Genomic DNA, 27,396 nt, shown 5'->3' with positions numbered 1-27,396 from the left:
AAACGGTTGCCAACATTTAAACTAAACTAATGATTAAGGACCTGTCTTTCATTCAAGACGTATTATTGTTCTGAGTAAATGTGTTTTATTTACATCCTTCCACCAGGACATTTGCTCATTTTGGAACGTTGCTAAATGGACACAGCCAAACAACAGAAGTGATGGATTTCTTTCTGACCAGAACTGTCCCAGAGCTTGGGGAGGTGTGTCTGCGCTTGTGCTGCAGCGACAGGTGCACAAGACAAAACTTTACCAGCATCACACATATCGGTGAATCACTGTGACATATGAAATACAAGTGATAGTGTAATCAATCTGCAATAACTACGTAAAAAAGTAACAGACGTGTTAATTTATTATGTGACGTACAGTCATATCTAGGTCCTGATTGGTCAACAAGCTTATTTGACGCATCAAACAGTGTTATTTCATGTGTATCTTTTTGGAAATGCAACGACCCAAATGGCGTTCCATACTTTTACAGATGCACAATCGAGAGCATCCTGTCGGGCTGTATCACCGCCTGGTACGGCAACTGCTCTGACAACTACTGTAAAGTTCTCCAGAAAGTAGTGAGGTCTGCACAACGCATCACCGGGGGGCAAACTACCTGCTTTCCAGGACACCTATACCACCCGATGTCACAGGAAGGCCATAAAGATCATCAAGGACAACAACCACCCGAGCCACTGCCTGTTCACCCCCCTATCATCCAGAAGGCGAGGTCAGTACAGGTGCATCAAAGCAGGGACCGAGAGACTGAAAACAGCTTCTATCTCAAGGCCATCAGACTGCTAAACAGCCACCACTAACATTGAGTGGCTGCTGCCAACATACTGACTCAACTCCAGCCACTTTAATAATGGAAAATTGATGTAAAAAATGTATCACTAGCCACTTTAAACAATGCCACTTAATATAATGTTTACATACCTTACATTACTCATCTCATATGTATATACTGTACTCTATAACCCTACATTACTCATCTCATATGTATGTACTGTACTCTATAACATCTACTGCATCTTGCCATCTTTATGTAATACATGTATCAATAGCCACTTTAAACAATGTCACTTAATATAATGTTTACATACCCTACATTACTCATCTCATAAGTATATACTGTACTCTATAACCCTACATTACTCATCTCATATGTATATACTGTACTCGATACCATCTACTGCATCTTGCCTATGCCATTCTGTACCATCACTCATTCATATAGCTTTATGTACATATTCTTTATCCCTTTACACTTGTGTGTATAAGGTAGTAGTTTTGGAATTGTTAGTTAGATTACTCGTTGGTTATTACTGCATTGTCGGAACTAGAAGCACAAGCATTTCGCTACAATCGCATTAACATCTGCTAACCATGTGTATGTGACAAATAAAATTTGATACTTTCCAGTGAACGACACACTGACATCACGTACAGATGCGCGTGACTCTTGGCTGCAGTAAGAAAGCCATGCCATCTGCTCACATTCAACATAGCCTAGATTTAAATTTTTATTATTCTAAACAAAATAACTTTTGGGGGGCTCTCCTAACGCTTACAATGATGTGTTGATTCTTGCTTGAACAGTCACTAAGATTATATTTTGGTTGTGATCTTTGTAAAATAACTATTTTGGATGCAGCAAGTTGTTAGCTAGAATGCTAAACACTCACTGACATGGCCATAGGCTGCAGCAAAAGATAGCCAAAGAGACATTTTACTGGTTGAAGTTGAAGTTATTTTTAAGTATAATGCATTTGATTTGCAATGATGACACAAACATTATATTAAGCAGGACATTCGTACGAGCCTTAAACTCCAATTATAATCCAAAAGTAGTGTGAAATTCACTCATAGGCAACATGTAAATAGAGGCTATTTTTGTTGGCGTTCTGTTCTCTCACCATAGTAGATTGAGCAGTCAAATGGCATAGTGAATAGACCATTTTTTTGTGTTTGTAAACGTTGCCGCAGGAGGGCGATGCGCGCAACGTTTGCAAACACTAAAAAAATGATCTATTCACTATTCCATTTGACTGCTCAATCTACTATCTCATCAGCCCAGCCAGGCAATTTATTATCTTGATCTCCACTGTAAAAAGCATTTAGATATTATATCCCATATATTTTAGACTGGCATTTGGTTTTCAACAGCGGAGATTTGGATTAATCTTGCTGTCTGTCTCATTCCACAGGGATGCTGACCCATGTTGACTCCAATCCTTCCCACAGTTGTGTCAAGTTGGCAGGATGTCCTTAGGGTGGTGGACCATTCTTGATACACACAGGAAACTGTTGAGTGTGAAAAAGCCAGCACTGATGCAGTTCTGGCACCTTCTACCATTCCCCGTTCAAAGGCACTTAAATATTGTGCCTTGCCCTTTCCCCCTCTAAATGGCACACATACACAATCCATGTCTTTAAACTGTCTCTTCCCCTTCATCTATTTACTGATTTAAGTGGCTTTAACAAGTGACATCAATAAGGGATCATAGCTTTCATCTGGATTTGCCTGATCAGTCTATGTCATGTTAATGTTTTGTATACCCAGTGTATACAGCAGCTCATGGAAGGATGAAATCGTATGGATGAATTCATCAAAATTACGTTTTTATTGAAAATATTTCAATCATTATTTGAATATTTTGGTAACCCGTTGTTTTGTCTGGTAGCCCAAAAAGTTACATATTGCAGCTTAAAGTCCATAATAATGATACTGACCTTTGGCTTTGAGGAACTGGAAGGTATCTAGACATAACAAAATGGGTCATTATCATGCTCTTTTTGCCATTATGAAAAATAAGAAAACATGAGATGGGAACACTTTACACAAGCTGGCGAAGCAGAACAGTCTGTAATGCATTCACAGCCATGTTATCAAGCAGTGGTCATTCTTATCTGTACAAAATGTAAAATAATGACAGAGAAATTAAAAATCAATAGGATGATCAATGGAATAAGACACACTTATTATAACCATAACATGTTGAAATATTAAGAGTTCCTAAAGTAAAAGACTAAAAGAGGGGAAAGAATAATGGAATATCCTGTCGCACAAACAGGTGATGGAAAGGAGAAATAACTCACCGAAAAGGAGGATGAGCAAAAACAGACGACCAGCCATATCAGGGATGAACAATGTCATTTTTTAGACAGCTACATACATACTGTTAGTCTGACATCACAGTAGATGGTGGCAGTGACTGGGACAAAGATGAAATGTTTCAATAGAAAAGCAGATGTGGAGCTTGTTCACAGGAAAACCACAGATGTCTCATATGGCAACTGTGGGCTAATGTCATGTTGCAGAGGACGAGGCTGAACATTCAGAATCATTCATCTGTAATTATTTTTAGGTTCTAAAGCTACCTGTCTTCAACAAAATGTGTTTTGTATCATTATTGCAGGCAATTCCATTTCTAAAACAAACTAACTAACTTGTCTTTCTGAGAAAAATATTTATCTTCGACCTTTTGTTTTAAGTTTTTAACAGCACAATGTTTAACTACAAAAACCCTGCATTTGTGGTTGAGAGTTTTAGAATCTCTAAAATGTAGAAGGGTTTTCATATTTCATTTATGTTTGGGCGAGTCACGTTTAATAATATGCCAGAGCAGTGACGGTAAACTGATAAGCGCAGTAAAGGAAAGGATGGATGGAAGGAAGGAACGGAGGAGAGAAGAAAATGCGAGTTCACACTACTGTTTGAATGTTAAATGACGAGACAGAGGCATTGATGCGAGTAACCAGTCTTGTTCGGTACATCACAACACATCCAGGTATCTCAAGCACCCCGGTAAAACACAAGAGTTGCAGTAATGAACATTTACCAACAGATGGAATCAGTGTGCCATTTTACACCCATAACTACTGCTCAGACTGATCAGTTAACCTTTAATGCTCTGTCTGGTACCTACATTTCAGCTCCCGTTCAGATAAACCGCGTGCTTTGCTTGAAGTGCATAAACATTGAACGTGTGTAGGCTGAGAATGCAGTTGCTGTTTTTAAACGAAGGTTTTTATATAGCCTAACTTTGATATTAACCATTTGATCATGACACCTTAAGAAAGCAGCAGCCGCCAAAGAAGTAGCGGCTATTTGGTTAGATTACGGTTGGTTGATACATTTGTCAATTTCATTGTTAGAATCCAGCAAAGCACCTGCTGTGGCACGAAAAACTCCTCTTCATCCACCCACGATGGTGTTGGTTAATGAAGCGCTGAAGGAGTTGGACTCTCGATTCGTCTCTCATCTCAGGCCATCCGTGGCGACAAAACAGGGAAATATCCATCTGTGGACCTGATGAGGTTGAAGTACATGACACGCAAGACCCTGAAAATAGGAATCGAGGGCGGGGTATTGGTGAGGACATCAACTCGATAGCAAACGGCGGACAGGGGAGGTTTCGGGTAAGTGACCCATGCATGTCTAAATCTTATTAAAGTACTCACATAATGATGAAGCCACCATGGACTTCTACTCACGGTGATGGCCAATGCGCTCCTCTTGGCAATAGCCTCTCTCAAGATGAGCTACTTTGAAAAACAGTGCTGCTGGTCACAAAAAAATGGGAGTTGAGAATTATATTGGTTCTAGAGACAGTCTTCTATTTTCAGCAGTAGACATTTGCTTTCCAAACTATTTTTTTCCCGCAATTTTTATATTTAAATATGCAAACAGACAGCTGCAACCAACTACATATCATCCATGGATGGCAGTTCCAGTTCAGATCAGAACTGGCAGCCATTGCTAGTGTACCCATGAGTTTCCACTCAAAATGCCAGGATAAGAGGATCCAAAAATCGATGTATTATGTCTATGGCCACAACACAACAAGCTGTACATTTGGCATGTATGCTGCCCAAATTGCAGCCTTCCAGACTGTAGGCAACCTGTAACTACCAAAATCTATGCCAAGGCGCATTGAAGCTGTTCTTGCTGCTGGTGGAGGCCAAACACAAACACTGCATGCTCTTGTGATTACATTTAATCCAATTATTTTTGAGAAGCTATTGAACCTCTGTGGCTAAATATGTTCTCTGGTGTATTTTGAACATTGAGAACAGGTTCCCTTGGTTGGTTAAAAAATAATTCATTTGTTGTTTTGCCTCTTGGGCCCAGCCCCTGACTCACATAATTGACCAGTCACATTTAGTTATTATGCAGTTTATTTTTTCAGTTACCCAATCAAGGCAGGGCCCCCCATTTACCCAAACCTCTCCTCCCCCCATCTGAAGATTAGCAGAGTGGCAGTAGGAAGCTGTCTACACTCATTGAGAGCAGGCTCCTGAATCCTTCTGTGGTTTGCGGTTGCAGTAAAAAATATATACTACAAATCTAATATGTACTGTAAAATGTATGTATACATTTGTGACCTTTTTTCTGCCTTCTGGGCCCAGGGGCTTCAGCCAAGGGAAGCACCTTTGTTAATCTTGCCCAGGGCGTACCCCAACAATAGAATGGTGTGGGCATATACCTGTTACAAAAAATATTAAATCAAGTATTCTGTTGATTGGCCAGCTCAGCCAATATGATATCATGTTCAATGAGGAAATGGCAAGCATTATCGAAACAGCCTGTTTTGTGTTACAAGTTTAAGTGTTTTTTTTGTTTTTGTTTTTTCAAGTTATGCTTTGGCTACAAATACAAGTATAGGATTAGTGATGGGGAAACAAAGCTTCCTGGAGCGTTGAGATTTTCCAGCTAATTGTCTGAAATAGGTTAATTACTCAAGGCTTTGATCAAGTGCACATCAAACATAACATCACTATACCGGATGAGTCCACAACATTATTTGGGTACAAATTAACAGAATATACTTTTTTTTTTAAGTGAGATCTCCACCGGACAGTTACTTTAATAGGCTCCTTGTGGCAACTAGGCTTTGTTAACCCAAGTAATTAAATCAAGAATAATGTGATCCAAGGCGAATGGACTTCATTTTCTGAATGTGGTTGTAGCTTATCTGGAAAATGAGCCAAACTTCATGGTACCAGTTTTGAATTTAAAGTGGTGTGTTTATTAGATAAGTCAACATTATATGACAAACATATTGAACATGGGTTTGCTGTTCAATATAATGTAGCTCAATATGTGTTCACTCTTCCTTGCCAGCTGGCAGTCAAGGGTAGGGTCAAGGAGCCAAAGGCCACTGAGAACACTGATCCCAATGTGGAGAAGGCTCCAAAGGCTGCCAAGGTTGGAGCCAAGAAGACTAAGGACAAGGAAGCCGGTAAACTGAATCCACTGAATTGATTGTGCTCATCACTCCTAGGATTTAGACATCACCCTATAATCTGCCCAATTGTATGGGATCATTGTTATTGAGCTACACCCATTGCAATGGAGGACATTTAACATTGCTCATTCAATGACTTGTATGGGTATCTCTCTTCACCTCATTGTGTCCATGACTGCATGCATACACACACATCACTAACTCTTGTCTCTAGAAGCTGAGAAGAAAAAGGCTACAGCCAAAAAGCAGAAGGAGAAACCTTCAGAGACAAGTGTGGTTTCAGTTATGTTCTGACTATTGGCATTGTTCAAGTGGTTTTGGGTTATAGGGACTTTTTTTACACTTTTGTCATGGGTACTGTTCCCTATTTGGGCTTTACCATGGTTGAATTGAATCTCAAATTGAATCTCATGTTTTAAATACTACCACAAACTAGCAGCATTGCAAACCTGTCATTTTCATCTTTCAGGATGAAAACTCAGGAAGTCCGCAAAAGCATCTGCTTCCAAGGTGGCCCCTGCTAAGAAGCCCAAGTCAAAGAGGACAAAGGGGCAGAGAGGACAGCTGAGGATCAACCCAAAGGACAGAAGACTACCAAGGGTGAAGGGGCAGCCAAGAAGGGTGCAAAGGCCAAAGCTTTCCAGAAGCCTGCAGAGGGTGATGAAGGGGACACTGCTGCTCCTGAAGCTAAAACCACAGGGAAATGAGACACGAGGGCAGCAGCAGAGTGACTGCACTCCTTTTATCCACATTGTATGTTTTTAAATAAAGCAGTTTTTTGTACTACATGTTTGTGGCATTTAAGTGTAGACCGAGCTGCTGTAAAATGTCATCTCCACTTTTCCTGTAGAGAAGTGTTGGTGGTAGCTAAGGCTTTGTAAAGATGTTTAATGATTCACTGATGCAAGTTTATATAATATATATAGATATACACAGTATGTTAAGTTCTTGTTTCTTGCACCTGCTTAATCAGTACCCTCTTCTGCCAGATTAGTTGTATCACTAGTACAGTGACTACCCTGTTCCTGGAAAATATTGATGGTTGATGGTTGTTTTCTACACAGTCAGGACTTTGTTGTTCATCCATCATAGGTTGATGACCATGGCACGATTCGTTGGGGAAATCTGGTACAGTGAGTGTGCAGATGGTTGAGATCCATCTGAGCCTGGAACACACTGGACATGATATCTTGGTACCAGTCTCCTGAGGGACGACCCTGATACTGGTCTTTCACTGTTCTCTCCACCAAGGAATTTTTGATGCTGCTGGTTTGTGGTAGCAGTCTTTCTATACAGTTAGAACTAGCCATCTCAAAACAAACATTTCCCATAACTATGAAGCTATGGGAAGTTATTCAAAACTTTTCTGTTATGGGTCAGTGCCCACAATTGTGCAATGCAACATGTTGTACCACTTCAGTTTGTCTACAAGGGGGTGCAATAACTAATTGGGTCTTCAGTTTGGTATTCAAAGGTACCCAACCCAGAGCATTGCTGTCCGCTCGTGCTCCTTGTTCTTTATTCCCTGGAAGTTTAACCAGCTTTTACTCAACCACCCCTAAGGAGAAGAATAAATCATTAATGCTGTGGACCTCAAGGCCTGGATTTGAAAAAGGATACACATGAAGAGAGCATAGGCAACGCCATTGAATGTGGGGTCTATCTTTTATTTTTTATTTTTTTATTTCACCTTTATTTAACCAGGTATGGTAGTTGAGAAGAAGTTCTCATTTACAACTGTGACCTGGCCAAGATAAAGCAAAGCAGTGCAACAGAAACAACAACACAGAGTTACACATGGAATAAACAAGCGTACAGTCAATAACACAATAGAAAAAAAGAAAGTCTATTTACAGTGTGCGCAAATGGCATGAGGAGGTATGGCAATAAATAGGCCATAGTAGCAGTGTAATTACAATATAGCAGATTACCACTGGAGTGATAGATGAGCAGATGATGGTGTGTAACTAATGATATTGGTGTGCAAAAGAGCATAAAGGTAAATAAAAACAATATGGGGATGAGGTAGGTAGATTGGGTGGGCTATTTACAGATGGTCTATGTACAGCTGCAGCGAACAGTTAGCTGCTCAGATAGCTGATGTTTAAAGTTAGTGAGGGAAATGTAAGTCTCCAGATTACGCCATTTTTGCAATTCGTTCCAGTCACTGGCAGCAGAGAACTGGAAGGAAAGGCGGCCAAAGTAGGTGTTGGCTTTGGGGATTACCAATGAGATGTACCTGCTGGAGCACGTGTTATGGGTGGGTGTTGTTATCGTGACCAGTGAGCTGAGATAAGGCAGAGCTTTACCTAGCATAGACTTGTAGATGACCTGGAGCCAGTGGGTCTGGCGACGAATATGTAGTAAGGGCCAGCCAACTAGAGCATACAGTTCGCAGTGGTGGGTGGTATAAGGTGAGTTGGTAACACAACTGATGGCACTGTGATAGACTGCATCCAATTTGCTGAGTAGAGTATTGGAAGCTATTTTGTAGATGACATCGCCAAAGTCGAGGATTGGTAGGATAGTCAGTTTTACTAGGGTAAGTTTGGTGGCGTGAGTGAAGGAGGCTTTGTTGTGAAATAGAAAGGCAATTCTAGATTTGATTTTGGATTGGGAGATGTTTGATATGAGCCTGGAAGGAGAGTTTACAGTCTAGCCAGACACCTAGGTATTTGTAGTTGTCCACGTATTCTAGGTCAAAACCGTCTAGAGTAGTGATGCTAGTCGGGCGGGCGAGTGCAGGCAGCGAATGGTTGAAAAGCATGCATTTGGTTTTGCTAGCGTTTAAGAGCAGTTGTAGGCCCCGGAAGGGGTGTTGTATGGCATTGAAGCTCATTTGGAGGTTAGTTAACACAGTGTCCAAAGAAGGGCCAGATGTATACAGAATGGTGTCGTCTGCGTAGAGGCGGATCAGGGAATCACCCGCAGCAAGAGAAATCGATGATATATACAGAGAAAAGAGTCGGCCCGAGAATTGAACCCTTTGGTACCCCCATGGACACTGCCATCCGGACAACATTTTACACACTGTACTCTATCTGCGAAGTAGTTGGTGAACCAGGCGAGGCACTCATTTGAGAAACCAAGGCTATTGAGTCTACCAATAAGAATACAGTGATTGACAGAGTCGAAAGCCTTGGCGCGGTCGATGAAGACGGCTGCACAAAACTGTCTTTTATCGATGGCGGTTATGATATTGTTTAGTACCTTGAGCGTGGCTGAGGTAACCCGTGACCAGCTCGGAAACCGGATTGCATAGCGGAGAAGGTACGGTGGAATTCGAAATGGTCAGTAATCTGTTTATTAACTTGGCTTTCAAAGACTTTAGAAAGGCAGGGCAGGATGGATATAGGTCTGTAACAGTTTGGGTCTAGAGTGTCATCGCCTTTGAAGAGGGGGATGACCGCGACAGCTTACCAATCTTTAGGGATCTCGGACGAAACGAAAGAGAGGTTGAACAGACTGGTAATAGGGGTTGCAACAATGGCGGTGGATAGTTTTAGAAAGAGAGGGTCCAGATTGTCTAGCCCAGCTGATTTGTACGGGTCCAGGTTTTGCAGCTCTTTCAGAACATCTGAGATCTGGATTTGGGTGAAGGAGAAGCTGGGGAGGATCGGGCAAGTAGTTGCGAGGGATGTGGAGCTGTTGGCCGGGGTTGGGGTAGCCAGGAGGATAGCATGGCCAGCCGTAGAGAAATGCTTATTGAAATTTTATTGATGAATTAGATTATCATGGATTTATCGGTGGTGACCTTGTCGCCTAGCCTCAGTGCAGTGGACAGCTGGGAGGAGGTGCTCTTGTTCTCCATGGACTTCACAGTGTCTCAAAACTTTTGGGAGTTAGATCTCAAAATTCTGTTTGAAAAAGCTAGCCTTTGCTTTCCTGACTGACTGTGTGTATTGGTTCCTGACTTCCCTGAACAGTTGCATATCGCGGGGACTATTCGATGCTATTGCAGTCCGCTACAGGATGTTTTTGCAAGAAAATGTCTTCCGTGTGTAAACAATTTCACTGGCTCCTCATCATCCTCCTCCTTTCCGCTAAGCCCTCCCTGTGTTGGCCTGGCTCCACCACATGCATCAGAGGCAGAGTACGGGTGTGTTAGTCAGTCGTCCCCCGCCCCTCACACCAGGCCCCGCCTCTGTCCCTCATTGTTCCGGTGAGCCCCGCCGTCGCCTCCCTTCGTCACTCATTGAGAGAGCCCCACCCCTGTAGGTCAACTCGGGACATCAGGAAGCAACCCAGTTACTGCGAGATGACCTCCCAGTTCCTCCACAGGAAGGCGAGGAGGACGACGAAGAGCAGCATGGAGAAGGTGTGGCTGCGCGTCATTAAACTCTGTTTTAAAGTCACCATTGGCCTCATGGTAAAATCTCTGAGCGGGTTTCTTTCTCTCCAGCAACTAAGTTAGGAATGATTCCAGTATATTTGTTGTGACTGTTTATATTGACACCCCATCCAAAGTGTAATTGTGTAATTTTACCAATAAGTGTCCTTCTTTGTGAGGCATTAGACAACCTCCCTGGTATTGTTGTTCGAATATGTGTTTGAAATTCACAACGCGACTGACCGACTTTTCAGATAATTGCATGTGTGGGGTACAGAGATCAGATAGTCATTAAAATCATGTTAAACACTATTATTGCACACAGAGGGAGTCCATGCAAAGTATTATGAGACTTGTTTAGCAAAATTTTACTTATTTTGGATTTCCATAACAAAGGTGTTGAATACTCATTCACACTTTTGTTGTTGACATTATTCCACTTTGACATTATTTATTTTAATGTTTTATTTGACCTTTATTTAACTAGGCAAATCAGTTAATAACAATTTCTTATTTACAATGACAGCCTAGGAACAGTGGGTTAACTGCCTTGTTCAGGGGCAGAACAACAGATTTTTACCTTGTCAGATCGGGGATTTGATCTAGCAACCTTTCGATTACTGGCCCAACGCTCTAACCAATGATGAGTCAGACCACAGAGTGAAGGAAAAGCAGCCAACAAGTGCTCAGCATATGTGGGAACTCCTTCAAGACTGTTAGAAAAGCATTCCAGGTGAAGCTGGTTGACATAATGCCAAGAGTGTGCAAAGCTGTCATCAAGGCAAAGGGTGGCTATTTGAAGAATCTCAAATATAAAATATATTTTGATTTGATTAACACTTTCTTGGTTACTACATGATTCCATATGTGTTATTTCATAGTTTTGATGCTTTCACTATTATTCTACAATGTAGAAAATAGTAAAAATAAAGAAAAACCCTTAAATGAGTAGGTGTTACACTACACCGGTAGTGTATACAAATCATTTACTTTGCAATCTCATGGTAATTTGTTATAATTAGTATTACCCTATGGCATTCTTCTACCATGTTCCAATGCATCATTATATATTACAAGATAGGTAATCATTTAATGTAATTCAAACAATTGCAGTGCTGCTTTTCACATGTATTCTTATAACAAGACATGGGCTAGTTGTAAAACACAGTATGTAATGTGACTGACGCAGAACCAACATTTCCATGCAAATGCAACTGGTATCTTAGTGGAAGACACACAAAGAATGCAGTTTGATCTCTGCTTCACTGTCAGGAATTACACTGCTCTTTAATTAATAATATACATGAGAAGAATAGTAAACTAACAAATGAAAATGGCAGACACTGCTCTTTGCTTTGGTATTACCCTGCCATTTGCAACATATCATGCCAAGGAAGAAGGCAGTAACTGCTGTTTAAGGGTCAACGGTCATGTCAGAGGTCATATTCAACATGAATATAATATTAACTAATAGTAAGGCAACAGATCACCACATCTCAAATGATCTCCCCAGAATTCATTTGACTCAATACCAACGATATATCTGTACACAGTGTATATATACTAGTGCAAGAGTTGGATCAGAGGAATAACTCACAGCAAAGGAGGATGATCAAAAACAGATAACGAGCCAGATCAGGGGTGAATAATGCAATGTTTCAGAGAAACAGACTATCACAAACTACATAATAAGTACTGTGTCTGTGACTGAGAGAATTCTATTAATAGAGAGGAAGACGAGGAGCCTACTCACAGGAAACCACAAAGAAAGTCCATCAACTGGTGTGATTAGAGGTAAATATCTCCTGCTCCTAACATGAGCCAAAACCACTTGCTTATCTGTCAGAGGAAATAACTATATTTTATTCAGGATTTCTTTTTAACTACACTGCACAATAAAAAGCAGGTTTCATGTACAACTACAGTATATATTGCCAACATCCAAAAGTAAGAAACAAGAAACAGTCTTGCTGTGTCTTCATATGACTCTCCACATTGTGCATTAGAGGCAATATTTTTCCTATCTACTGTAGTTATTATCTTAATAAGATAGAGGTGCAGATACATAAGCAGTAAACTACAACACTGAACATTTCCATGGAAATATAACATGACAAGTGGTGCTTGTTGTAATGGTCAGAAGCATGAATACATTTCTCAGAATGGTGATTTTGGGGTATGAATTTAGTTGAGTTTTTTTTTATATCTTGCTAAAATTGTCAGGTAAAGTGGTTGAATAGTTTCAGTTAGATGTATCTGAGGTTTGGTTCAACAGTACTTCTGTCAATCTCCTCAACACAACTAGTCTCTGAAATGTGATGGGCTGAAGTTTCAGAAGGACAGGATGTGGCAAGAGTCTCGTCTAACTTTCCACCCTACTGTGGTGTGTGTGTGTGGGTGCGTGTGCATGTGTGCACTCGTGCACCTGATTGCAGGTGTGGATACGTGGCAGCACACACTTACTGGTTGGTATGTGATCTGTAGACTGTGTGACTGCTGCAGGAGAATGCAGGCCAATTTGCCTCCCTCGCAGTAGAACCAAACCACAGTACACATAATCTATAAATTGTCCTTTGAATAATATTTTTAGTCCAGGACTAAGCATTATCTGTCTCTGGGAAAATCAGGGGAAAAGGGCCTTGGTCCGAGAGGTGACCAAGTACCTGATGGTCACTCTGACAGAGCACCAGAGTTCCTCTGTGGAGATGGGAGAACCATCCAGACAGACAACCATCTTTGCAGCACTCCACCAATTAGGCCTTTATGGTAGAGTAGCTAGACAGAAGCCACTGCTCAGTAAAAGGCACATGACAGCCAGCTTAGAGTTTGCCAAAAAGACAGCACCTAAAGGACTCTCAGACCACGAGAAACAAGACTCTCTGGTCTGATGAACCCAAGATTGAAGTCTTTGGCATGAATGCCAAGAATCACGTCTGGAGGAGACCTTGCACAATACCTATGGTGAAGCATGGTGGTGGCAACATCATGCCGTGGGGATGTTTTTCAGCAACAGGGACTGGGACACTAGTCAGGATCGAGGGAAAGATGAACAGAGCAAAGTACAGAGAGATTATTGGCGAAAACCTCCTCCAGAGTACTCAGGACCTCAGACTGGGGCGATGGTTTACCTTCCACTAGGATAAGGACCTTAAGCACACAGCCAAGACAGGGCAGGAGTGGCTTTGGGACAAGTCTCTGAATGTCCTTGAGCGGCCCAGCCAGAACCCGGACTTGAACCCGATCAAACATCTCTGGAGAGATCTGATAATAGCTGTGCAGCGACGCTCCACATCCAGCCTAACAGAGCATGAGATGTTCTGGAAAGAATGGGAGAAACTCCCCAGAATTATTCATTTAATATTGACTTCAGGTGTCCCTGATGGTAATTTCCGTGACAAGTAATTTAGCAGAGGCTCTTATCCAGAGCGACTTATGTGCATTAATCTGAAGATAGCTTGGTGAGGCAACAACATATCACAATCACAACAAGAAAATTTTCCCTCAACAAAGTAGTTATCAGCAAAGTCAGAGCTAGCAGAAAAAGACAAGTGCATTTTTGCTGTGGAATTACTAAATAAGGACACTTACCCCAAACTATTTTTTGACTGTTTGAATTCACAATGCTGTCTGTGGAGCTTTGACCTCCTGTGCACATGCAAGATAGAGACAGTTTGTTAACACACATTACAACTTAAGCTACACCAATAAACAAAAATTTCAGTTGGACTCTTTGGTGTGTCAGTTGTCAAAGTAGGACTAACAGTCAAATATAGCGCAAAGCAAAGTCATTGGATCTGGTTATACAATAAGGTATCTTAATGGGATGTTTTAATCAATTCAATATCAACCTCACTTCTAGAAATTAGGCACATTTGTGATTAAAAAAATTCATACAAAGACCTGGGTCTGACAATAAGACAATAAGTGGCAGCTAATAGGCCGGTGACGATGACCGCCGAGCGCCACCCGACCGGGAAGGGAAACCACCCTCGGTCGGACTCGTGACAACAACCTTACCATGAAACACTTACCTTTAAAACACTGCATTGCTGAAAGTAAGAAAATATTTGCTAAAAAACTCTAAATAAACAAATAAAAAAACATTTAAATAAGTAACAATAAAATAACAATAGCGAGGCTATATACTGGAGGTAACTCAGGTAAAATGTGTATGTAAGAAGGTGTATGTGACTATGCATACAGTTGTAGTCAGAAGTTTACATACTTCTGTTTACATACTTCTGACTTCAACTGTATGTTGGAGTCATTAAAACTTGTTTTTCAACCACTCCACAAATGTCTTGTTAACAAACTATAGTTTTGGCAAGTCGGTAAGGGCATCCATCTACTTTTCCAAAAATTGTTCACAGACAGATTATTTCACTTATAATTAACTGTATCACATTTCAAGTGGGTCAGAAGTTTACATACACTAAGTTGACTGCGCCTTTAAACAGTTTGGAAAATTCCAGAAAATTATGCAATGGCTTTAGAAGCTTCTGATAAGCTAATTGACATCATCTGAGTCAATTGGCGGTGTACCTGTGGATGTATTTCAAGGACTACCTTCGAACTCAGTGCCTCTTTGCTTGACATGGGAAAATCAAAAGAAATCAGCCAAGACCCCCCCAAAAATTGTAGACCTTCACAAGTCTGGTTCATCCTTGGGAGCAATTTCCAAACCCCTGAAGGTACCACGTTCATCTGTACAAATAATAGTACGCAAGTATAAACACCATGGGACCACGCAGCCGTCATACCGCTCAGGAAGGAGACACATTCGGTCTCCTGGAGATGAACGTACTTTGGTGAGAAAAGTGCAAATCAATCCCAGAACAGCAGCAAAGGACCTTGTGAAGATGATGGAGGAAACAGGTACAAAAGTATCTATATCCACAGTAAAATGAGTCCTATATCGACATATCAGCTCAGCAAGGAAGAAGCCATTGCTCCAATAACGCCATAAAAAAGCCAGACTATGGTTTGCAACTGCACATGGGGACAAAGATCATACTTTTTGGAGAAATATCCTCTGGTCTGATGAAAGAAACATTGAACTGTTTGGCCAAAATGACCATCGTTATATGCACATGCGCCGAATACAACAGGTGTTACAATACAACCTTACCATGAAACACTTACTATCAACAATGCATTTTTTTTAAATGTAAGAAAATATTTGCTACCTTTGTTACATTTTTTTAATAAATAATTCAATAATTATTATTTTTTAAACTTTTAAAAAAGCAACACAATAAAATAACAATAGCAAGGCCATATAAAGGAGGAAATTCAGGTAATATGTGTCACGACTCTGACCGAAGGTGGCTCCCCTTCCCGTTCGGGTGGGGCTCGGCGGTACTAGCTGCCACTGATTATTTTCTGACGCTCCTTATGTGTTTATTGAGTACACCTGTTTTGAGTTGGTTATAATTAGTGAGGCTTTATTAGTCAGCCGGCCCGCCTGGTTCTTTGTGCGGGATTGATTATTGTTACCCTGGTGTTTGCATTAGATGTACATGTTCGTGTATTTAGTGCTAGACTGTTTTCGTTTCTCTGTGTCTGGGGCATTTGGTTTGAGCACCCGTAAATGGGTTGAACGTAGTTCACCGTGTGTGCATTAAAGTAGCACTTTATTGAACTCTGCTTTCCTGCGCCTGATTTCACCCTCACGACACCCAGGACCTTACAATATGTATACAGTGCCTTGCGAAAGTATTCGGCCCCCTTGAACCTTGCGACCTTTTGCCACATTTCAGGCTTCAAACATAAAGATATAAGACTGTATTTTTTTTTAAGAATCAACAACAAGTGGGACACAATCATGAAGTGGAACGACATTTATTGGATATTTCAAACTTTTTTAACAAATCACAAACTGAAAAATTGGGCGTGCAAAATTATTCAGCCCCCTTAAGTTAATACTTTGTAGCGCCACCTTTTGCTGCGATTACAGCTGTAAGTCGCTTGGGGTATGTCTCTATCAGTTTTGCACATCGAGAGACTGACATTTTTTCCCATTCCTCCATGCAAAACAGCTCGAGCTCAGTGAGGTTGGATGGAGAGCATTTGTGAACAGCAGTTTTCAGTTCTTTCCACAGATTCTCGATTGGATTCAGGTCTGGACTTTGACTTGGCCATTCTAACACCTGGATATGTTTATTTTTGAACCATTCCATTGTAGATTTTGCTTTATGTTTTGGATCATTGTCTTGTTGGAAGACAAATCTCCGTCCCAGTCTCAGGTCTTTTGCAGACTCCATCAGGTTTTCTTCCAGAATGGTCCTGTATTTGGCTCCATCCATCTTCCCATCAATTTTAACCATCTTCCCTGTCCCTGCTGAAGAAAAGCAGGCCCAAACCATGATGCTGCCACCACCATGTTTGACAGTGGGGATAGGGTGTTCAGGGTGATGAGCTGTGTTGCTTTTACGCCAAACATAACGTTTTGCATTGTTGCCAAAAAGTTCAATTTTGGTTTCATCTGACCAGAGCACCTTCTTCCACATGTTTGGTGTGTCTCCCAGGTGGCTTGTGGCAAACTTTAAATGACACTTTTTATGGATATCTTTAAGAAATGGCTTTGTTCTTGCCACTCTTCCATAAAGGCCAGATTTGTGCAATATACGACTGATTGTTGTCCTATGGACAGAGTCTCCCACCTCAGCTGTAGATCTCTGCAGTTCATCCAGAGTGATCATGGGCCTCTTGGCTGCATCTCTGATCAGTCTTCTCCTTGTATGAGCTGAAAGTTTAGAGGGACGGCCAGGTCTTGGTAGATTTGCAGTGGTCTGATACTCCTTCCATTTCAATATTATCGCTTGCACAGTGCTCCTTGGGATGTTTAAAGCTTGGGAAATATTTTTGTATCCAAATACGGCTTTAAACTTCTTCACAACAGTATCTTGGACCTGCCTGGTGTGTTCCTTGTTCTTCATGATGCTCTCTGCGCTTTTAACGGACCTCTGAGACTATCACAGTGCAGGTGCATTTATACGGAGACTTGATTACACACAAGTGGATTGTATTTATCATCATTAGTCATTTAGGTCAACATTGGATCATTCAGAGATCCTCACTGAACTTCTGGAGAGAGTTTGCTGCACTGAAAGTAAAGGGGCTGAATCATTTGCACGTCCAATTTTTCAGTTTTTGATTTGTTAAAAAAGTTTGAAATATCCAATAAATGTCGTTCCACTTCATGATTGTGTCCCACTTGTTGTTGATTCTTCACAAAAAATACAGTTTTATATCTTTATGTTTGAAGCCTGAAATGTGGCAAAAGGTCGCAAAGTTCAAGGGGGCCGAATACTTTCACAAGGCACTGTATGTAGGAAGGTGTAAAGTGACTGTGTATAGGTAATAAACAAAGTGTAGCAGCAGAATAAAAAAGGAGGTCAATGCAAATAGTCTGGTTAGCCATTTCATTAACTCTTCAGCAGTCTTATAGCTTGGGGGTAGAAGCTGTGAAGGAGCCATTTGGACCTGGACTTGGCAATCCAGTACCACTTGCCATGCAGTAGCAAAGAGAACAGTTCATGACTTGGGTGGCTGGAGTCTTTGACAATTTTAAGGGCCTTCCTCTGGCCCCACCTGGTATAGATGTCCTGGATGGCAGGAAGCTTGTCCCAAATGATGTACTGGGCCGTACACACTAACCTCTGCGGTCGGATGCCGAGAAGTTGCCAAACCAAGCGGTGATCAATCAGTCAATGCTCTCTATGGTGCAGCTGTATAACTTTTTGAGGATCTGAGGACCCATGCCAAATCTTTTCGGTCTCCTGAGAGGGGATAGGCATCATGCCTTCTTCACGACTGTCTTGCTGTGTTTGGACCATGATAGTTTGTTAGTGATGTGGACACCAAGGAAGTTGAAGCTCTCGAACTACAGCCCCGTTGATGTGAATGGGGGGGGGGGGGGGGGGGGGGGGGGGTTGTGCTGAGGAAGCGCTTGTTGTCTTGGCATCACACTGCCAGGTCTCTGACCTCCTCCCTATAGGCTGTCTCATCTTTGTCAGTGATCAGGCCTACCACCATTGTGTCGTCTTCAAACTTCATGATGGTGTTGGAGACGTGCATGACCACGCAGACGTGGGTGAACAGGTAGTACATGAGGGGACTCAACACGCACCTTTGACTTCCCCCTGTGTTGAGGATCAATGAGGGAGATTCTTTTGTTGCCTACCCTTACAACCTGGGGGCGGCTCGTCAGGAAGTCCAGGATCCAGTTGCAGAGGGAGGATTTTAAGCTCTGGGTACTTAGCTTAGTGATGAGCTTTAAGGGGAACTATGGTGTTGAACGCTGAGCTGTAGTCAACAAACAGCATTCTCACGTAGGTGTTCCTATTGTCCAAGTGGGAAAATGCAGTGTGGAGACGGTGGGATGATGGTGTTGATGTGAGCCATGACCAGCTTTTGAAAGCACGTCATGGCTACCGATGTGAGTGCTATGGGCCAGTAGTCATTTCTGTACAGCACTTTGAGATATCAGCTGATGTACGAAGAGCTACATAAATACATTTGACTTGATTTGATTTGATTTAGCAGATTACCTTGGCATTCTTGGGCACAGGGTGGTCTGCTTGAACATGTCGTTATTACAGACTCGGTCAGGGAGAGGTTGAAAATGTCAGTGAAGACACTTGCCAGTTGGTCAGTGCATGTTCTCAATATGCCTCCTGGAAATCCGTGTGGCCCTGCAGCCTTGTGAATGTTGACCTGTTTAAAGGTCTTACTCACATCAGCTACGGAGAGCGTGATCTCACAGTTGTCCGAAACAGCTGGCGATCTCATACATGGTTCAGTGTTGCTTGCCTTGAAGCAAGGTGCGGCAGTGTAGCCTAGTGGTTAGAGCGTTGGACTAGTAACCGGAAGGTTGTGATTTCAAACCCCCGAGCTGACAAGGTACAAATCTGTCGTTCTGCCCCTGAACAGGCAGTTAACCCACTGTTCCCAGGCCGTCATTGAAAATAAGAATGTGTTCTTAACTGACTTGCCTGGTTAAATAAAGGTAAAATAAAAAAATATATAAAAAAATAGAAGGGATTTAGCTCGTTTGGTAGGCTTTCGTCACTGGGCAGCTCACAGTCGGATTTCCCTTTGTAATCCGTAGTAGTTCGCAAGCCTGCCTTTTCCGATGAGCATCAGAGCCAGTGTAGTTGGATTCAATCTTAGCCCTGTATTAATGCTTTGCCTGTTTGGTGGTTCGTCGGAGGGCATAGCGGGATTTCTTATAAGCATCCGGATTAGTGTCCCGCTCCTTGAAAGCGGCAAGCTCTAGCTTTTTGCTCAGTGCGGATGTTGCCTGTAATCCATGGCTTCTGGTTGGCATATGTACAATCAGATGAAGTCGGTGATTGATGTGGTATACTCCACAATGCCATCAGATGAATCCCAAAGCATATTCCAGTCTGTGCTAGAAAAACAGTCCTGTAGCTTAGTATGCGTGTCATCTGACCACTTCCGTATGGAGCGAGTCACTGGTAAGTCCTGATTGAGTTATTTGTTTTGCTTGTTAGCAGGAATCAGGAGGATAGAATAATGGTCAGATTTGCCAAATGGAGGGCGAGGAAGTGATTTGTTCACATCTCTGTGTGTGGAATAAAGGTGGTCTAGAGATTTTTTTCCTCTGGTTGCACATTTGACATGCTGGTAGAAATGGGAAAAGTCCCCAGCCACTAGGAGCGCCACTTCTTGATTAGCATTCTCTTGTTTGCTTATGGCCTTATACAGCTCGTTGAGTGCTGTCTTAATGCCTGCATCGGTTTGTGGTGGTAAATAGACAGCTACGAAAAATATAGATGATCTCTCTTGGTAAATAGTGTGGTCTACAGCTTGTCATGAGATAATCTACATCAGGCGAGCAAAACCTCTAGACTTCCTTAATATTAGAGATTGCGCACCAGTTGTTATTGACAAATAGACACCGACCACCATCTTACTGGAGGTTTATTGTTCTGTCTTGCCGATTCACGGAAAACCCAGCCAACTGTATATGATCCATGTCCTCGTTCAGCCATGACTCGGTGAAGCATAAGATAAGGATGGTAAAGCAGGATTATCCACTTGCAGACGAATTCTCACCAAGCATCAGGATCTGCGGCCCCTGTATCGGTCGTCTCCTCTTCATGCGAATGACGGGGCTTTGGGCATGGTCCGTGAAATGACGTAAATCTTTCTCCTTCAATTCATAAAAAAAAAATCTGATGTCCAGAAGCTCATTTCGGTCATAAGAGACAGTGGCAGAAACATTACGTAAAAAACAGGTCACAAAAAACACCCAGAATAGCACAATTGGTTAGGAACCCTGATTACACAAATAGAAAGGTATTTGTTATTTCTGTTAGAGTACAACACAACTCAGTCAGTAGAAAGATTCACAATTTCATAATTTGGCATATTATTGTTAAAACCCAGAACCTTAAAAGTTTATGGTGTACCATGGGATGCCCCGTTAACATCCCAAATAATGCTTACATGGTTATTCCCTTCATTAACTTCTAGAATGGTCTCTGCCACTTATGATTGCCTGCTGTCTGTTAAATGCTCTACATTGGGTTTCACTCTAGTATGGAACTGTGAAATGCAGAGATTGGGGCACAACCTGAACTGTGAGTTAACAGCAGCAAAAAAGGTTATCCTTAGTGGATTACCCCTACAATCCTCTTGCCTCAAACATGGTTATCATATTTTCAAGATATTGTTCGTATAGAGCGATCAGCGGCCATGATAAACAAAGCTCGGGTAAATACAATTGAGGTATGGGATGTATTAACCAAAACGATCAGATATCAGCACCTCTTGAACAAGCAATGGACCTACATGGTAAGGGAGTTGGGGGACAACATTTTATTTTCTGAGAATAATATAGAATATGTTTTATTGTAAACTTGTAAATTTGTCTGAGAAAAGACAGGTAGTCAGGTAGAGATGGATGCTTACCCAGAACGCTTTCTGTGGAGCTTTGACCTCCTGGGCACATGCAAGAGAGAGAGACTGTTTAATAACAGTTAACACACAACACAACTTATTACGCTACTAAACTAAAATCATGTGGACTCTTAGGGGTGTCAGTTGTCAAAGTAGAACTAGAAGTCAAACCCGGTGCAAAGCAAAGTCATTGGATCTGATTATACAATAATAAAGGTATCTAAATGGGTTGATTTAATTAGTGAAATATCAATGTTTTTTTAATCAGGGGAAATTTGTGCATAAAAACCTAGGTTCAATAAAGCTAGTCTATTTGTTTAGGTCCTATCTGCTAACTAGAGAAAGATGACCAATACACCTGATGTAGGATTCACTGCCGTGCTGGGGGTCAAAGGAGAGGTCAAACCTGGTGAGAGGAGATTACACAAGAACAAATGTAAATTAATTTAGTATCTAAGGTCATTCAATAAGCAGAAAGAGAGAAGTATACTACACATTTTCTACAAATCAGATGGACTAAAAGTACACAAATCTGGACTGAAATTACAAGCATGGGTCAATTCATAAATCGGATGGAGCTTTAGTGAATTATTGTAATCAAAAATATACATGTAAGTTAAAATTAGTGGATCTACTTACTGGTAGTTGGTGTCACCGTGGTGTCTCGGGTCGAAGTAGAAGTAACAGTCGAAACTAGAGGGAAGCAATATGATTACACAAGAATAAGGTGTTACATTAAAATGTTGTTCACTTAATTTTACAGGCCTGTAATCTAAACCATTGACTGTATAATTGGTATTTACAGAGATGGTCATTTAGAGGCCCAACACACCTTCTGTAGGACTCACTGTCGTGCAGGGAGGCAAAGTAGATCTAGTATTTTATTCAGGTGGTTGTTGTCCTTTTGAAATACCTTCATGACTTGTCTTTTCAAAGTGGGAAAAGTAGGACTATAAAATCACTACGGACAGATTGCTTCCTGCCCTGGTAGATTATATTTCTCCTCATTATAGAGATGATAAGACCAGTTCATAAGGTGATGATAATGATCAGGACAGATAAGGTGTTGATTGTTGTTATCAGCTTCCTAGAATAAGGTCACCATGTATCTAACAGCTGAAGCACAACAGTGCATAGATACAATCTAAACGCTGAACCAGTTCAACAAAGAAATTAAACTTCTCATCCTGGGACTCAACACCAGATCAGCCTGGGATCTGGCCCAGATTAAGACAGTGTGGAGATCCATATGTCAAAGTGCTATGCTCCAAGGAGCGAGCAACAATTAGTGAGTGATTGAGTTAGTGGGGGAGGGTGTCAGAATTAATATAGTCATATTAAACTAATCAAAGCGTAGTCAGATCATGAAGACCTGCAGCACTGATAGATTCTTACTGTATAGATAATGACTCACCTGCAAAACTGTATCGATCACTGCGTGGTGAGAGAGAGTTTGGTCCTGAGCTCACTCTGGCTTGTCTCCAGTGTACAGGTTACAACTATGACCATCACTGACAGACTCAGGAAGTACACAGGCAATAGTGATGTCATGAGATGATTCGTCATTGACACTAATGTCTGGTTTCTGCAGTTTACCTGTGAGGAGAACACATCAATAACTGTCCATACTGTAGGTTAATGAGAATACACACCTCTTTCTGTACCAGATAACGAAAAGAGTAAGAACTAAATAGTCTGTATATGTTAGCATGACATTACATATTCCAATCTGATTACAGTGAGCCAATCAGATCAGTGTATTCATAATAATAATACTATTTTACCAAGAATAGTGATAGGCGCAGGATGACTGTGCATCGATGGATAGTGAGTCTCTACTGTGAAAAAACATCTCATACCATGATTATTATTATATTTTTACTGGGTAACTAAAAACTCATAATAATGATACTGACCTTGGGCTTTGATGGATTGGAACGTATCTAGAAATGATAAAATAGATTATCATCATCTGCCATTCAAAAAGTATGTTTTAACAGGAGACACCTGAACACTTCACACAAGTTGGTAAAGTAGCGTAATCTACTGTAATGCATTAATGGGGATCAAGCAGTGGTCATTCTTATCTGAACAAATTGTAAAATAATGATAGAGAGAAATAAATAAGATGATTAATGGAATAAGATACAAGACACTCATCATAGCCATGAGATTCAGAAATATCAAGAGTTCCTCAATTAAAAGACAAAAAGAGGGGAGAGAAGAAGAGGAATATCCTGTAGCACAAACAGATGATGAAACTGTAGAAATGTAGAAATAACTCACCAAAAAGGAGGATGACCAAGAACAGATGACCAGCCATATCAGGGATGAACAATGCCATTTGTCAGTCAGCTACATACTGTTAGTCTGACTTCACAGTAAGGTGTGTGACTGAGTCAGAGGATTGTTTGAATAGAGACGTAAATGTGGAGCTTGTGCACAGCAAAACCACAGAGAGCAGAAACCTAAACAACAGTCTCATACAGCAAGTGTGAGCTAATGTTGCAGGGGTAAGGGTATCTGAACAATCAGAATCATTTATCGGTCATACACTCCCCTCCATATGCATTTGGACAGTGAAGCCCAAAAAATATGTATGGCTCTATACTCCAGTATTTTAGATTTAAGATAGAATGTTTTATATAAGGCGACAGTACAGAATTTCCCCTTAATTTGAGGGTATTTTCATAAAGTACTCAAACCCCTTGACTTATCACACATTATGTTGTGTTACAGCCTGAATTCAAAATGTACTAAATAAATAAACAATCTCACCAATCTACACACAATACAATACACAATACAAATTGAAAACATGTTTTTTGTAATTTGTTGCTACATTTTTGAAAATGAAATACAGAAATATTTCATTTAGATAAGTCTTTACATCACTGAGTCAATACTTTGTATTAGCACCTTTGGGAGCGATTACAGCTGTGAGTCTTTCTGCGTCTCTAAAAACGTTCAACACCTGGATTGTGCAACATTTGGCCATTATTATTTTCACATTTCTTCAAGCTCTGTCCAATTGGTTGTTGATCATTGCTAGACAACCATTTTCAGGTCTTGCCATAGATTTTCAAGTAGATTAAAGTCAAAACTGTAACTCTGCCATCAGGAACATTCACTGTATTCTTGGTAAGCAACTCCAGTGTATATTTAGCCTTGTGTTTTAGGTTATTATCCTGCTGAAAGGTGAATTCATCTCCTAGTGTCTGGTGGAAAGCAGACTCAACCAGGTTTTCCTCTAGTACTTTGCCTGTGTTTAGCTCCATTACATTTATTTTCTATCCTGAAAATCTCCCCAGTCCCTTAATGATTACAAGTATACCCATAACAAGATGCAGCCATCACTGTGCATGAAAATATGGAGAATGGTACTCAGTAATGTGTTGTATCCTATTTGCCCCAAACATAACATTTTGTATTCAGGATAAAAAGTGAATTGCTTTGCCACAGTATTTGCAGTATTACTTTAGTGCCTTGCTGCAAACAGGTACAAGCTTCCTTCTTTTCACTCCGTCATTTAGGTTAGTTTGGTAGATTAACTACAATTAAAGTAGTCAAGCATGATGTATTTTGGTCCTATATTCTTTGCACCCAATAAATGCATCAAGCTTGTGACTCAACAAACTTGAGTTTGTATGCATTTGCAGTTTGTTTTGGTTGTGTTTTGGATTATGTTTTGCCCAATAGGAAATTAATTGTATCCAACTGTTATGGAAGAAGGTATCAAACAGTCAACATAATATACTTAAATACAGTAGATTTAGCATTTACTAGGGAGAAGAAATAAGAAAAATGCTCAAAGGGGAGTATGCCCCGGACCCCTCCAAAATCCCCAAAATATAAATATTAACACAGTAAGAGATATTATGGATAGACATGTAACAGAAACCAGTTGTCCATGTGTAATACAGTAGACATATTACCTGTTAATCAACTTATTTACAGTAACTGGATGAGTGATAATAAAGGATGTCATGTGAGAAATAATGTTTTTGTGTGAGATGTGTGAGACATAGATACAGAAAGCCAGAGGTGTAGTTTCAGTGTGTCTGCAGACTGTACAACCCATCCGGCTGGGCTGAGGTTGCTGGTCTGTCGGGGATTGAGCTGTATACGTGGTACGTATCAGACTAGAGAAAAGAAACAGATTCAGTTTAGGGCTTTGAATCTACTGTACAGTAAATGTAATTCATAAGGGGTATTTTATGAGGATGATTTAAGACCAATCTTAAACTGAAAGTCAAAACACAGTGAGAGAAAGAGAGATACTTTTATCCTCGAGTCAGTCTGTCTGTGAAAACAATGCTATATATAATTATAATAATATAACAATATAATATAATACAATGAATAGGACATTTGTGCTGTACTTACATGTTCATTTGCAAATGCCTGTGAATCCACATCAATGGGACCTGCACATCACAGAGAGACAATTCCATGTGTATGTTTGTATGAGTGTGTGTTTGAGGGGGATCATGTGTATATTACATGTCTACATTGCATGTGTGTTATTTAGTCGAGTTTGCCCTATTCCATTAGTAACAGCCAAACAGAAGAAGTGCAAGTAACAAGGCTTGATGTAATTTCACACTTCTCCTCATGTCTCAAACCCCCCTGCAGATCTACAGATCTATTCTCACGCTGCTGATGCTCTGACACGTTCATCTCTGTTTTAAGTGTTATATATGCATTTTGATAAGGTTGATAAGGTTAGGCCCAAAGTTTAAGCATGTACAGCAGCTGTGCACTTGCAGATGGTCCCGAGATCTGAGGGACAAACCTGAGGGCATGAACATGGACAGTACAGAAGTGATCTGAGAATCGTTTCCAGCATCTCCTGAATCCACCTGTAGTAGAGAGAGAGGGAGAAGAAGAGAGAGGAGAGACTTTTTATCCTCCAGTCTAAAAACTGTCTGTCTATTCTACTCTCTAACTCGTGACATGAACGGCACCCTCCTTTGTATCACAGGAAGTGTTAGTCGGATTTGTGTAATTTGGAGGTCTACACGTCATTCTGAAGTCTACACATGTCCAATGCAATCATAAATAGTTTATATGACTAAACTCTGTACCTACTTAGGAACACATTTACAAGGTTTAACATGAATTAATGCATTAAGATATTATTTCTGGTGAAGAACATCTTATTTGGTAATAAATACAAATACAAATATAAATAATAAATCCATCTTTATATAGTAATTATAAATATTACCATATAAATACAGCTGTTAGTTTGATACTTTGAACATTCATATGTTGAAGCACTACTAATGTAACATTAAGGTCTTGATCCTCAGATCAGACAGTCAGAGGGCAGAGGATGCTGGTGAGAGGAGTTATAGGAGGACAGGCTCATTGTAATTGTTGAAATGGAATGAAGAGAATGGAGTCAAACACATAGTTTTGATGTGTGTGATGTGTTTGACTCTGTTCCGTTAATTCCATTCCAGCCATTACAATGAACCCATTCTCCTATAACTCATCCCACCAGCCTCCTCTGTCAGAGGGGTCCATGTGTACAGATTCCACTGTAATGTAGAATAATCACCATGACTCCGCTGCTCACCGCTCCCATAGACACCAAATCATCTACAACAGAAACACAATGAAAATGGGATTACAGTGTTTGTACATGCATGTGTGTAGTTGTGTTAGTAGTGTGTGCAGTGTTTGATGTATTTTGTTTGGAACATACATTGTCTGTGATCATCCTGTCTGGCTGTAGGTCTGTACAACATAAAAGTATCAGAAGGTTGTGGTAAGAACATATCATCATGGACAATACAGAACTAAAGGTTGATACAATCTGCATCATATTCACAAGGGAATTCTTACCTCTGAGAATTGGTTTTCTCTGAAAAACAAATGAGG

The 27,396-nt window shown here is 40.8% G+C and overlaps 1 protein-coding gene and 2 long non-coding RNA genes across 9 annotated transcripts in view; 1 reads left to right on the top strand and 2 right to left on the bottom strand.

The window, feature by feature from the left end:
• LOC109888117 (uncharacterized) overlaps positions 1 to 27,396 on the bottom strand; it is a 44,189-nt gene that overhangs the window by 8,902 nt on the left and 7,891 nt on the right. For 2 of the 6 annotated variants that reach the window (XM_031834471.1, XM_031834464.1), the window contains exons 11-16: positions 27,361 to 27,379; positions 27,221 to 27,252; positions 27,074 to 27,114; positions 26,303 to 26,369; positions 25,894 to 25,934; positions 24,753 to 25,649 (exon numbers count right to left, since the gene is read on the bottom strand). The exons of 3 other annotated variants lie outside the window; for them this stretch is intronic. In XM_031834471.1, the coding sequence (XP_031690331.1) occupies positions 25,560 to 25,649; positions 25,894 to 25,934; positions 26,303 to 26,369; positions 27,074 to 27,114; positions 27,221 to 27,252; positions 27,361 to 27,379 (290 nt within the window). In that variant the 3' untranslated portion in view covers positions 24,753 to 25,559. Of the gene's footprint in view, positions 1 to 24,752; positions 25,650 to 25,893; positions 25,935 to 26,302; positions 26,370 to 27,073; positions 27,115 to 27,220; positions 27,253 to 27,360; positions 27,380 to 27,396 lie in introns of those variants that run through there. One more of the 6 variants, XM_031834468.1, reaches the window with a different exon arrangement.
• Positions 3,927 to 7,034, top strand: LOC109892739 (uncharacterized). The gene is made up of 3 exons (XR_004211348.1): positions 3,927 to 4,419; positions 6,125 to 6,242; positions 6,718 to 7,034. It is a non-coding gene; the product is annotated as an uncharacterized LOC109892739 (long non-coding RNA).
• Positions 13,415 to 24,253, bottom strand: LOC109892728 (uncharacterized). Of its 2 annotated transcripts, XR_002255678.2 has the most exons (7): positions 23,794 to 24,253; positions 23,424 to 23,450; positions 22,922 to 23,103; positions 22,147 to 22,200; positions 21,520 to 21,913; positions 14,167 to 14,223; positions 13,415 to 13,895 (listed from the first exon to the last, which is right to left on the bottom strand). It is a non-coding gene; the product is annotated as an uncharacterized LOC109892728 (long non-coding RNA). The 2 variants fall into 2 exon arrangements; XR_004211345.1 differs by having other exon boundaries at positions 23,424 to 24,253.

Source organism: Oncorhynchus kisutch, linkage group LG1, assembly GCF_002021735.2.
Source record: "Oncorhynchus kisutch isolate 150728-3 linkage group LG1, Okis_V2, whole genome shotgun sequence".
Taxonomy (NCBI): Eukaryota; Metazoa; Chordata; class Actinopteri; order Salmoniformes; family Salmonidae; genus Oncorhynchus; species Oncorhynchus kisutch.
This window is presented reverse-complemented; position numbering and strand designations above follow the sequence as displayed.